Below are 14,357 nucleotides of genomic sequence, written 5' to 3'. Positions count from 1 at the left end.
GAAACAGTCAGTGTTTCCAGGTGTTGCGCTTAGGACTTGCACATGCACATTGGCGAGTCTAGCCTGAAAAAAAAAAAAAAAAAAAAAAAAAAAAAAGGAAAAAAATGGGACAGTTAATGTCAGATTTAGTTGCATTTTTTGGAGATTTCAGGATTCCACCATTCACATATATACAGTAGGACTTGATCTTGGGTGCCAGAAATAGCTGCTAGAAGGCATTGCAAATATGCTCGCCGAGTGAACAGACTTTCCTTGAAAGGGGCATGGGTAAGGTCAATGCATTTGCAAGTGGTGTGTTTGTGTGTGTGTGTGTGTGTGTGTGTGTGTGTGTGTGTGTGTGTGTGTGTGTGTGTGTGTGTGTGTGTGTGTGTGTGTGTGTGTGTGTGTGTGTAAGCTTTTCGCTTGTGGAGTGAGGCTTTTTGATCACCTGTCATGTCCTTCTTTTTGATGTGGTCTTCAAATGTTATTTCTTTTGATTGTTGATATCAGTCTCCAGAGTTATTCTGTCTGATCAAAGCGGGTGTCCGTTTTTTTCTGATCTTTTTCTTGGGCATTTATTTTCTTCCAGTAGTGCCCTGCGATCACCTCAATATGTGTCAAAGACTTTCTTATAATGCACATGTAAACGTTTAATACATAAATGCCAAGTGTACTTCCAATCCAATCAAAGATCTAAGGGCTGCTCTTAAAGGTGCTGTAAGGCACTTCGCTAACTTAGCAACCCAAGTGTTTTACCAAGTGTAGAAATCACATTCATTTTCTTCAGATAAATGTAGCCATTTTTAGCAGTGTATAAATCTTTTAAAACATATCTATCATGAGCTTTGAGGTTGAGGAATGATATGTGCTTCTGTAATAATCCAGTATGATTTCATCTTTTAAACAATTTTAATCATCAAATTCCTGTTGAACTCCTGATATACATGCAATAATGTCCATAGAGTCTCAAAAAAACTAATATATGTATAAAGAGACCATAATATTTTGCAATAAAAGTCAAATACATTGTATTATACAATACATAGTCAGTAGTTTTGCATTGCACCATACTTTCTGATTTGATTGTTATTTGCAATGCTTTATTGGATGAGTAGTTCCTTAACTTTTTTTAAGTTAAAAAATGCTCAATATAACAGTATATTTGTATCGTTTATTTCTAATAAAATGTTGTACGATTGTATGTAAAAAAAATGGAAAGTGCTGAAATCAACCGTTCCAATGTAATTTTCTGATGTTAAAGGATAACTGTCGCCAAAACGCAACCTAGGGTCTTTTTGTCAATCTACCCGAGGCAAACTTTCATTCAAAAGCATAATTAGAATGGAAACGCCACTTTAAAGTTTGACCGTATTTTCGTTTTCGGTCAAATTGCCTTTTGAGTGCTTGGGGCACTTCTATGATAGCATCAAAAATCACTATTTTTTAAACACTAAGAAGGCTCGACACAACATGAAACGTTGTTCGAAGTATCACCAGGGGCTCTACACATGAACTCGAGCATTGAGAACATTGTTTGTGTACACAGAGTTTAATAAAAAGATTTTGAACAACTCACTGTACCTGTGTCTACAGTCAAAAATAGTCAATCTCCGAATGCAACGTAACAGGGAGCAGAGTAAAGATGGAAAGCTCCTAAAGCTTAGTTTCATATAAATTCACAGATAATGTGTTGTTTTGTCGTTAGTGAAAATCAATATTGACCTTGTATTTGAAAAAAGGATGCTCATATAAGAAGCAATAATAAAATTCAGAGTCAGTTCATTCACATTCTGAGATCGAGTATTTTTGACTGTCAAAATGCCGGCGGACACAGCTACAGTGAGTTGTTCAAAATCTTTCTTTTTACTAAACTCTGTGTAGACAAACAATGTTCTCAATGCTCGAGTTCATGTGTAGAGCCCCTGGTGATACTTCGAGCAAAGTTTCATGTTGTGTCAAGCCTTCTTAGTGTTTTAAAAATAGCAAAAACGAAAATACGGTCAAACTTAAAAGTGGCGTTTCCATTCTAATTATGCTTTTAAACTAAAGTTTGCCTCGGGTAGATTAACAAAAAAGACCCTAGGTTGCATTTTGGCGACAGTTATCCTTTAAGTGGCCTGTTCTTGGTCAGAATGCAAAGAGTTTGTATGCCGATAGTCAAAGTCTGGCAACGTAAGACTTAATGTACACTATAAAACAGTTGCAATTATATGCCACCATAAAAGTTACATTATATGCCATATGATTCATTCATTAAAAGCCATATTCATGAGAGTAACTAAAATGACTGATTGTGTGGTTTGTTTTAGTAAAATCTCTTCATCTGCTGTGTGAACTGAGCCGTTTGTCATGAAAACCCTAGGCAACCTCTCTCATGTCCATAAACAAGCTATTGTCATCACGCACACACTGTGTATGTTTTGCAGAAGCTCAACTGAAGTGGTGTACTTCACAGAGTCAGCTGCTTTTGTAATGCTAATTGCCACGGAACATGTTCAACGAAGCGCAGAACGGGCGAAATCATCCATACAGCGTAACGTTGCGTAGCTTCCTCCATCCTATTAAGAATATCATCAAGGGCATCTTTATTAAATTCATAATGAAAACAAGCAAGGCCACAATAGTGACTGAGAAGAATACAGTTGTGCTGAGGAGAATGGAACAGTTTAGCTTTAATTAATCCATGCTTCTATTCAATTCTTAAATGAATAATGTATAGATTATATATTTATCAGGAACACCGCTGTACATTCCTTCAGCCAATAGTATTACTGAAATTTTGGATTGTGTGGCGTGGTGGTTAATGATATATGATGGTAAAATAATGGTTGTAGGTTTGAACCGCCCAAGAAGTGTTCCGTGAACTACCACCATTGCCTTCCATGCAATTTTATAAAAAAATACAAAAACTAGCACAGTTACGTAGGAAATCTGACTGTAAAAATGAATACGCTATATCTAATCAATAAAATTGTGGCAACAGATTACAAGCAATATTATTAATTAAATTTAATAAATTAGAAATGAGTAATAATTAATCAAATTAATTCCTTAAAAGTTAACCATTTAAAATGAGTAAAATTTACAACAAATTTTTTTTAAACAATTATTTATTTATTTTTATTGCCAACATTGAAGACACCTGATGTTAACAAGCAGATTCACTGAAGGAGAAAACCGTAATTTTAAAGGGGTCATATAATGGTACATGCACTTTTACAAGTTGATTGTACTGAAATGTGTGTTGGCAGTGCCTGTACATAACCATCACAAAATGATAAAAATCCATCCACTGTTTTTTTTTTTTAATCTCCTTATACGTTTTACCCTGTCTCAAATCAAGCTGTTCGATTTTGTGACATCACAAAATCGACGCCCCTCCCACGATTGTTGATTGACAGCAGCGTTTCAACACCCCGTCCTCGCTCGTGAGCGAGCTGTCTGTCATCATAGTCCGCACGTCATTGTTGCTCCCTCACTGGAGCACTGTCTATGAGCAGAATGGCGTCTAAGCGATTGTGGTGTTCTGTTCTTGGGTGTAATAAGGAACACAGCAGTCTTTTTGATGTTCCTAAATCCGAACCGCTGAAGACGCAGTGGCTGATTTTTTTTTTTGAAGGGAATATGCCCAAAGCATTGACGCGGGGATTCCCTCATGATCAATGTCCATGCTTTCATGTTTGCGCGAATCATTTCACACCAGACAGCTTTACAAACGAGAAAAAAAAGGATCGGTACCAACGTGTTCCTGCTGAACCTCCAGAAGAAGTGAGTGCAATGTTTTTCGTTATTAACCTTTATATTAATATTTATATTAATCTTTGCAAATCGCTTGCATTCTTCAAGATGAATGTGTCTAAGGTTTACACTCAGGGTACATTACGGCATGTTTTCTTACAATACTAATGAAAATGTTTAATTAAAGTATATTACAAACTTTTCATTTAGACCCTAAAGAATCATATTAGTTTGTACAAAAATGGCATTATATGACCCCTTTAAGTCACCATTATGGTGATTGGTGTTTGTTTTAGTTGGGCTCTTGACCCTTAAAGGTGCACTAAGTAACTTTTTTACCTTAACCGAACAGCTTCGGAGTCATTGGAATAGTTATATGACTTGTTTCGGGTTGAATGGTGGTCGTCGCGCATCCCCCGAGCGCCTGTGAGCGGAAAAAACACCCTTGCAACTTTGTGACGGCGGGTCGCGTCAGGAAGTATCGCGTGATATCAGGTCTCGCGATATAACAAATTGCTTTACGGCACTGCACACAAAGCTAGGAAAGCTTTGTCGGAGGACGAAAGAAAGGAAACGGCAGACTGACCGAGCAAGGAGTCAGACTCGAGTAAATATCGTTCTTGTTGATGGACTAGTAGACATCTTCAGAGGTTATCTGTGCCTGTTCGATGTCCGACGCTTTGTAACGCGTTCTGTCAGGAGGAGAAATAGGGATAGCTCACAGATGAAGTTATTACCGAGAGCCAGACAGACTCACGGAGGTGATTGGCATCTCACAACTTGCACTTTATTCCCCAGTCGAACTCGTGTAACTGTCTGTCACCCGTTCTACCATCCACATCTTTACTTGATAAACAAAAGTAGGATAAGAATGAGCATCAAACTGAAATAACCCGCATACGGGTGTTCGAGGTGCACATGATACAACACAGACTGCCGACAACAGTTCAACAGGGCGCGCGCAGCTCTTAAAGGGGCCACACCTTATTTCCACTCGTTACAGCTTCCATCCTATTGAACAGGTACCGGTATAGAGGGCGGAAGGGATCGGGCCGTGAGTGCAGAGACGGCTCTGCGCGAGTGCTATTTACGACAGTAACGTTAAATGCAAGTACTCCACAGCGACTCTAGGGGTCGCTGTTTGACAAAAACAGAAAGCTGCATAGTGCCCCTTTAAATCATTAACTTTAGATTTTGTTTGGCTGCTGTACCTGAGTTATAACAACCAGATGAACAACGAGAAAAGGTGATCTGATGGTGTTGGTTGTGTTTTAACAATCATTATTTCACAGTCATTTAACCTGAATCACTGAACTCATATAGAGCCCGATTTCTGAGTTAGGTTTACTTTATTAATTATAGCAGCTCTGTCCTTGTACAGCATAATATTTTTAGTCTTTTCAATGAAATCCATATGATCAAAAAAAAAAAAACTTAAAAAAAAAAGTTTTTATGTAGGCACACACAGACATCAAGAATTCGTGTATGAATCTCAGCAATGGTGACAAACAGATCCCCTCTGATCATAAGCTCATTATTTATTCATGCAGCAATGTATGATGGGAGCCATGAATGAGTTTTGATTGGTAGCACCCAGAATGCACTGCAACATGCTTTATAATTGTCACCATTGTTGAGATTCACAGGCTGGTCTGATTAGGCTGTCTGTGTGTCTAAAAACTAAAAAAAACTAAAAAAAAACAAACAAAAAAAACCTTTTTTGTATATGAGACACGTTTAAGAAATCTTTGGATTACATTGTAAAAGTTCAAAATATTATGCTGTGCAAGAACAGTGCTGCTATAATTAATAAACCTAAATTGGTAAATTAGGTTCCCAAGTAAATTGGGATCTATATGAGTTCAGAGATTCAGGTCAAATGATTGTGAAATAATGATTATGTTAAAACATAACGAACACCATCAGATCACCTTTTCTCTTTGTTCATCTGGCTGTTATAACTCAGGTACAGCAGCCAAACAAAATCTAAAGTCAATGATTTAAGGTCAAGAGCCCTGATCACCATAATGGTGACTTTAAATGGTAAGTGATTCTGCTTGTTAACATCAGGTGTCTTCAATGTTGGCAATAAAAAACTGTGTTTAAATTTTTTTTTTTTTTAATTTTACTCATTTTAAATGGTTAACTTTTAAGGAATTAATTAGATTATTACTCAATTCTAATTTGTTAAATTTAATTAATAATATTGCTTGTAATCTGTTGCCACAATTTTATTGATTAGATATAGCGTATTCATTTTTAGTCTGGGATCATTATGCAAAACATTTTGAAAGCATAATGGTGTGATTGACCAATCATAATCAAGTCTTCCAGAAAGCAGTGTAATAAAGTCTATGCTAGTGAGGGTTGGCTCCCTACAGTAAAACAAACAGCAGAGATTTTGCAATACATAGAGTAATCCAAAAACTACAGATGTGTCCAAAATGAGTCAAGATTAGGAAGAACGTGTATGTAAGGGGTGTAAAGTTTCCACATTTTACCTCATGTTTTATCTCTAGCAAGACTTCATGGCCTACAGTGAAAGAAGCTTAGTCAGGGACACATAATATTCAACAATACCATTATATATAACTGAACTAAGCTGGATGATGACATCACTGTTTTCTCCAGAGCTGCTGTATAGATAAATGAAATAAGTTAATAACTAATGATTTTTACAACAGAAATGAATCAACACTGAACTTAAGCTGGACAGTGACACATTTTTCTTCTAGATCTGCTGTACAGCCAAAGCAAACTTTGCATTATGTTCCTGTTATCTCTGTAAAGCTGCTTTGAAACAATCTGTATTGCAAAAAGCTCTATATAAATAAAGATGACTTGACTTGACTTGACTTATTAGGTCCAGCTTGTGAGGTTCTAAGTTCAACTGACTTGAAGTGCACTTACAGACTGTGTTTTTGTGACTTGTATCCTTGCTCGGAAGCATTTTCACCCCTCTGGATTTCAGCTCGATGGCCTTCTTCACTGTTGAGAGAGGGTAGAGGTCAAGTGTGTAGAAGTAGAAATCACACAATCCATTTATACAGTTACCAAAGCCTGTCGAGTGCCCAAGAGTGCCAACACCTCATTGAATTCAAGCAACCCTCTATGAATTAGTCTTGCAGGGGCCATCAAAATGAGAGCATTCTGATGGCCAGAGGTATTTTCTTAATTAGCAGGTGTATGACAGATCTTAACCTTTAAATGCATGAATTTTTCTCTAATCACTGTTACATATTCAGGTCTTTAGCGACCCAGATCTATATCTAACATGGATGAATCTCTAACTGCCGCAATAGTATAAAACTGATATTTTAATACCAATTACAAAAAAATAAAATAAAGCATATTGCATTACCTTTTGGAACTTGGGAGGATTCAGTTTGAATTCAGGAGGATTCATCTTTGCAACGGAAGTGAATCAATCAATCAAATCTAACTTTAGCTGGACAATAACTTTATAATAGAGCTGCTGTAAAGCCAAAACAATCTCTGTTACTATAATTTCATATTATCCCTGTAAAGCTGCTTTGAAACAATTCAAATTGTTAAAAGCGCTATAAAAATGAAGGTGATTTGACTTGACTGACCCTATATGCTTTTTACAAAATAATTATTAGAAAACGGACATTATTTTATAATATTTGATTTCCTGTTTTATTGTTTATAATGAAAAGATTCTGGAACACTAAGAAAGTTGATGTCTAAAAATATAATAATGAGGTGGAGGTTAGTGAATGACGTCCACTTTGTTATCCGAGACACAACTACCATTCTGGCATCTGGATACAACCAATAATTCATCATGTGGAGCCAATTTAGATTTCAAAGTAATTCTGAATGCAGTTCTGTAATTATGTCATGAAGGATGCCAATTATGACCTGGGAATCATGAAATAAATTGAATTTGCATAATTTTATCTCTGTATGACAGCCCCCCATACGTCAGTATGATAGTGATTTCATCTCTGCAGCGACTTTCTAAGCGGTTAAACTGACAGCATTACAACTGTCTCCATTCTCACCTATTCATGCACTACGATTGTGACCATTTTCTTATGCATCAATCCATTGTAACCATGCACATAATTTGTAGCCTACACCAATTGCATTATTTCAACAGTGCATATATAGTTTGATATATACAAAGAAAGTGAATTTATGTACAACGCTCTAAAATGTAACACATTCAACAAATCCCCTGAGCTTCCCCTGAGATTCACAGCATCCCTCGCTTATTATGCAAATAGAAAACACGATCATAAATGCATATCATGAAAATGATTTAAAAGGGCCTCATCTTGTGTTATTCATGTTAGGAACATGAATTCCCTCACTACTGTCGTGACTGATTTCCCGATTTAAAGGGGGGTATGGTGGGACGCTGTAATCATCATTCAGGCAATGTGTCTGCTTATTGAGTCACAGACAAGCCAAGATGTCATTTTTAGCTACAGCAAAACACACTAAGGGATATGCTGTCTTTCACTGCCAACTGTCCCACATCTGCCAATACTGAGCGCTCTTCTCCTCCAGTGTCCTACACACCGTGACCCCTTACCTTGATATTGGGCACTAAATCCTTTCCTCCGATGGTTGCTGTCAGACGTGAAGTGAAGCCGCAGCCAGTTCTTGCTACTGATGACAGGGGATGGCAAATTCATTCCAGTCAGCCTGAAAAGAAACAAGATTCTCAATTCATAAAACAAAAAGATGATTAAAAATCAAATGTACAATCAGCTGAAAAATGTCTCATTACAAAATTACATGAACTAAATAAGTACGTGTTGCAAAAAAAAAACATTTGAATAAATAAACATGAAATTAGTTTCACATAAACATTTCTGATGTAATAATTTAAACCCTCCCTATATTTGTCACATGTAGTAGTCATCCAAATACGCGTGATGCAGATATATAAACATAAACAGTCTTTATTAAACTAACAGAGCATGCGGGAGAACCTCAGGAGAGTAATGACATATACTTTACACATACAAGATGATGAGTGACACTGAACTGAACAAGACAGGAATTACATATACACAGAAGCATACAAGAAAACTAAATGAGACAAAGGTGTAACTAATGAGAAACCAAGGAAACTAACAACAAGGTACGTTAGATTACATGTACATTACACGACAATGGTGTACTAAAAACATAAACGTTTTTCCATTGCGTCTTTGAAAAGTTTCAGTTTCGCGCACAGACAACAACATTGTAAAAAAAACAATCCCTGTTCACACGGATCTGCGAAAATTACTAAGTAGAAGAAGTTTGGGGAATCCCAATACTGCCCAATTAAAAAATAATTTAGACAACAACTCAAAGTAAGAATATAGCAAATCCAAACATATATATTTTTTATCCACATTGCTCATGTTGATATGTTTCTGCATTTCAGTGTTCATGCTGATTACAGGACAATTTTCACATTATAACTGCAACTGCTAAACAAGTTAAATACTTATTTATGTGCAAACATAAACTACATGTCTTATGTATGTCATGTCATGTGTGGTAATGGTGGTGGTCTGCAGAACGCACGGCAATGGAATTCAACAAACAAGTCTTTATAAACCCTCAGGAGAAACATATGAGAAAACATAAAACCACATAAAACCGAAACGACACCGAACCAAGAACTGAATAAACCAAAGGCTTATAAACACAAGGGAAAACAGAACAGGTGTGGCAATAATCAGAAACCAAAGAAACTAATAACCAGGCAGGAACACAAAATGGGAACAGGGAAAACAGAAATTATGTAGACATGTAGACAGAAATTATATATATATAATTTCTTTTTTTCTTTTTTCATTTAACATGCATTGATCAAAAAAAAAAAAAAAAAAAAGTAAATTACAACCCAGATTTATTTCTTTTTTAAACATTGTTTACCATGACCTCAGGAAGATGGTGCCCATGTACGATATTGATTTCATCTCTGTAGCTAATTTCTAAGCGGTTAATTTGACAGCGTTAGAACCACGCCCGTTCTCATATATTCATGCAATAAGATTGTGTCTATTTTCTATGCATCAATCCATTGGTCTTAAAACAAATAACCAAGATTGTGAAGAAAATTATTGCAGCAAGCAGTCAATTTCCTTTGTGAGACGTGGACACACAAGGGCTTCTCTACTTCTTTTCACCTGGGGCATCATTTGTCAACAGTGCGTACGCACAGATGTGTGCGAAATGAGTGCGTAAGAACAGTTGCACGCAAAGTGTGGGATCTACCAACTTGTACTTATGTAGGAATGTGTGTAAATATAAGCACAACTCTGAGCGTGCTTACATGGAAAATCTAGTGGTAGAATGGTGATACTACAAAAAGAAAGTGCCGCCACGTGTTTCCTGTGTCCTTTAATTGCAAATACTCAATTAGTAATTTCATAGTTCAAGCTAGACATTTGCATAATTGATGTGAAAAGCTATAAAAGACAGCTGGGAATTCATTTAAAATGTATCTATAGTCATGGCTGATCTCGCTTTGCTGGAAGATTTGGCAAACCATGCCCTACGCAGAGAATGTGTTTTTTTTTTTTTTTTTTTTTTTTCCTCCTCCAGTAGCTGATATTTCCCATTTGTATGTTGTGACCCTTTTTTGGCAGTGATTTTAATGTCAAACCATTTCTTTTTTTATTTCTGGCAGTGTTCTGTCCTCTGACCCAACAGAATTAACAGCAGCCATTATTTTCTCCCATGTACAATTTTTTTTCTTTTGTTAGTTGCCTAAAGTGAGTGACCCAAATAACACTTTTTGGTTTTCTTCCACTTGGCTCACTAGTACTTCAATTTGTGTTTCTGAGAAGTTTCTCTTTTCCTCTTTTTCCCCTCTTTTTTCCCCTCTTTGCCATGATTTCAGTGAGGACATATACTGTACATTCACGCGATTTATAAAGGGAGGTGTTGTGACCACAAATGGTTCATTGGAGGCTTTTCTGAATGCAAATGACAATGAACGTGAACGAGCATGGTGCTTAAGAACATTTGGGATTTATCAACAATGATTACTTACTGGCGTGCGATAGATCCGTGTGCTCACGTTTGATAAATACAGATATTTTTGTACTTGTCTAAATTTCATTCGTAGGACTTAAAACCTTTTCTACACACTGTTGATAAATGAGGCCCCTGGAGAAGCTATTGATAAAACAAAATCTATCTCTTCATACCAACTTTATTTTGAGAGTGAACAGTCTTTTCCATGTTTTCCTCAGTACATGCTTTGGTGTGATTTCTTCTGTTTTTTACCTGCTGCTATTCTTGTCTTTAGTTTTTTTTTTTTTTTTTTTTTACATATTCCAAGGTGCCTATTAAATCTTCACTTCACCTTCTCTTTGTAAAACTCAAGGTGTGTAAACTTCATGTTCCCTGTTGTGTGTGTGCTCAGCTTAAGGAATTCTCCTGCAAGTGCCCTTAGTTTGAAGCCGTGACAGTAACGGTTTGCACAGCTACAGTCCTGGAGCAATATTTTTTATCTTTTATATTTGTTTTTCAGGTTATTTAGTCATGGTGCTTGCCAAACATACAAACTGAATGACTGCAGAGGATATTTATCTGAAATATTAAATCCAACATTTGAAAGCAAGGAGAAATGGTCACAAATCAAAGATGAAACTAAATCCAATCAAAAGCTACACAGTCTTGACAATAATCATTCATATCCTTAACAAGCATTAATGATGGCAGCTACAGCACAGTCATTAGCGTATAATTTAATATTCCATCCCAAATCCTTGATGATGAGACTATTTTGTTTTTGGCACTGAGATCTGAGAGGAGTCTGAGATATTCTCTGTGTAGTATGTACGTGAGTGAATCTCATGAAACCTGTCGAGAACATGTCCAGGTCACATTTCTTAAAGAAAATGAATCCTGTTTTCAGGATTATTAGCAATGTGTTGTTGTTGTTTGTTTGTTTGTTTATTGTTCATTTAATGATAATTAAGCAAAAACGAATAAAAGAAAAAACTGCACTACAGTACTAAGAATCAAATTAAAATGATAAAATTAAAATTCATGAAGGCATAAAGGTAGTGCAAAATGAATAAATAAACAAACACACACAAACAAACAAACAAATAACTAAATAAAATGTTGTATTTCTTTCTTTTGATTTAGGGGTGCTTTTGCGAGATGCAATAAATGTGTGTATTTATTTATTTGTTTGTTTACCAAAGATAAATCAAATTTTGTGGGGGGAAATAAAGTCAACAAAATAAGCTGATTCCAAACAAGAGGCAGGCCTATGTTCCAAACATTGAGCTGACTGTGTGTTTGGTGGAGCTGAATGCCGCAAGTGAGGTAAAGCCTGTCTGGCACAAAATAACAGTGACTTGCAATTGATGCAGGCTGCTGTGTGAAGCCCTCATTTCTTTTCAAGAAAGTGGAGATCAACAGTGCATGAAAACCAGGTTGAGCTGAGGAGGCAAAGGAGTAAGAAAGCAAAATGAGCGTGCTTTACAAGAGGCAGGCAACAGGGAGAATAAACCTGACAAAATAAGCAAAGTCTGTTTGAAGAGATCTGTTCAGATAACACAAGAGCTGAATCACTGGGAGGACAACAGCTGTGGAATGTGGAATATAAAATATAAAAATAGGGAGGAACTGTTTTATATCAAAACCTGACATTATAAACAGTTAGGCCACGTCCACACGAAGCCGGTGCGTTCCCGATCCGATTTTTTTTTTTCCTCGTTCTAAAAAAAAATTCCGTAAACACGGCGTCGTCTCAAGAAATATCTGCGTACACACGAAACCACTGAAACCGACTGAAAACGGTGTAGTATATATGCCAGACCAGTATGGGGCGCTGTAATTCTGCCACGGAGATACACTATACACGGAGAAGAAGACTTTGAGCATGCGCATAACCTTGCGCACTGTATACGAACCAAGAAGAATAAGACAAAGATTATCGCTTTTTGCTCACCACAGTTGCAGAGAAGCAATAGATTTTGCTGTAATAAAGCTAGTAGGCTTAGAAGCTTCTGCAGCACGAATACAATCATATAAGTTGTTGCTGTTACTCGTGACACAGACGACACGTGATGTGATGACATCATCGTTTCACAAAATATACGGATTGGCTGTACACACGAAACCGCAAGGGTGTCGTTTTCAGATTTATCCACTTTGGGACCCGGTTTAAAAAAATAGCGGTTTCAGTCTCCCAAAACGCCGGATCCGTGTGGACGAAACGCCAATACGATAAAAAATGTATACGTATACAGCGAAACGCGTCTCCGTGTGGACGGGCCCTTAGTGACTTCAATTAAATTTGACAGATTAAAAGCGTCAAAATATTATGATATTTAATCGAGAAAAAGAAACCGCTTCTGAATGTACAAGTTTAATCCCAAAAAAATATTAAGAAGCAGTAAGAGATGGATTTTGAACATTTATGAACACTATTATACCCTTAACACAGTTTCTGCTCAACATTAATGGGAGTGTTCATTAGGGTTGGGTATCATTTCAATTTTAGTGATACCGATACTGCTTATCGAATCAGATTCTTATTGATTCCCAGTTTCGATTCCAAAAAAAAAAAAAAAAAAAAAAGTCAAACATTTAGATATCAAACATATTGTTCTGTCTCTTTTTGCAAAACATTTTGTAGCAGCTGAATAGTATGGAAAACAAATCTGCATCCTAAAGAACACTTACACAAGGAACTTATGCCTACTGTAAATGGCAAAACCAACTAGTGGAAGACTTACCCCATCGCCGGACTGATCACCCGACCACATGGAACGTAAATATAAGCTAACCAAACCTCTTCCCAAAGTCCTTGGCATTAGGTTGTTGCTATATATGATTGCTATTTGTCTAGAGATTGTTTATCTAGGGTCAGCGTATACAGATAGATACAGATAGAAATGTTTATTTACTATTGCATACCAGCCTCCAGAAAGACCACAACTGATTCTCCCATAGACTGCTAATTACCCATTCATTGCTTCGTCCAATCCATTGCTCATCATACCCATTCATTGGGCTCCGAGACTGGGGTAAGAACACCCATTTTGACCATTCTTTGTAATTCTGATTTGACCCTGCCCTGCATGGCTGGGTCCAGTTTCATTGAATATGTTACTGGAAGCTTACCAATCTAGTCCTTGAAAAGGTCTGGATATTCAGAATGAATTTGACTTGCAAAGCTTGAAACGTCATCTGCTGTCACATGATGAATTTCTTTGTTGAACGACACAAGTTTCATTTGTAAACAATCTGGTAAACCTATCAATTGTTGCAAATTTCCCTTTACCACGTAGAACAAGAGGTTGTATGCCCTTTCTGATGAGTGGCAGGTGAAAGTTGCAAAGCCTGCTGTGGATATCTCCTCACTTCCATTGCTTAATTCCTCTCCATTTTTTATTTCCGTGACCAAAGCTTCAGAAATGACATTACATTTAGCCCATATGTGTCTACTTTAAGATCAACTGAGTGTCCATTGATGTACACAGTGCAAACTAACTGTTGTTCTGCACATCCATTGAGATAAATTTAAATAAGCCCCATTCACACTAGCGTCAAAGCGGCATGATCCCATTCATTTTCAATGGACGGCTGGAGACTTGCAGCGACACGAGCAACAGTGACCATTGGTGACTGAATGTAGG

The 14,357-nt window shown here is 36.8% G+C and overlaps 1 protein-coding gene across 2 annotated transcripts in view; it reads right to left on the bottom strand.

The window, feature by feature from the left end:
- LOC308681343 (CUB and sushi domain-containing protein 1-like) overlaps positions 1-14,357 on the bottom strand; it is a gene marked incomplete at its 3' end in the record, with an annotated part of 827,421 nt that overhangs the window by 260,466 nt on the left and 552,598 nt on the right. For both annotated transcript variants that reach the window (XM_081350146.1, XM_081350147.1), the window contains 2 exons: positions 8,282-8,394; positions 6,628-6,705 (listed from right to left, as the gene is read on the bottom strand). In XM_081350146.1, coding sequence (XP_081206272.1) covers positions 6,628-6,705; positions 8,282-8,394 — 191 coding nt within the window. The remainder of the gene's footprint in view (positions 1-6,627; positions 6,706-8,281; positions 8,395-14,357) is intronic.

Source organism: Scardinius erythrophthalmus, assembly GCF_964197995.2.
Source record: "Scardinius erythrophthalmus genome assembly, chromosome: 21".
NCBI lineage: Eukaryota > Metazoa > Chordata > Actinopteri > Cypriniformes > Leuciscidae > Scardinius > Scardinius erythrophthalmus.
This window is presented reverse-complemented; position numbering and strand designations above follow the sequence as displayed.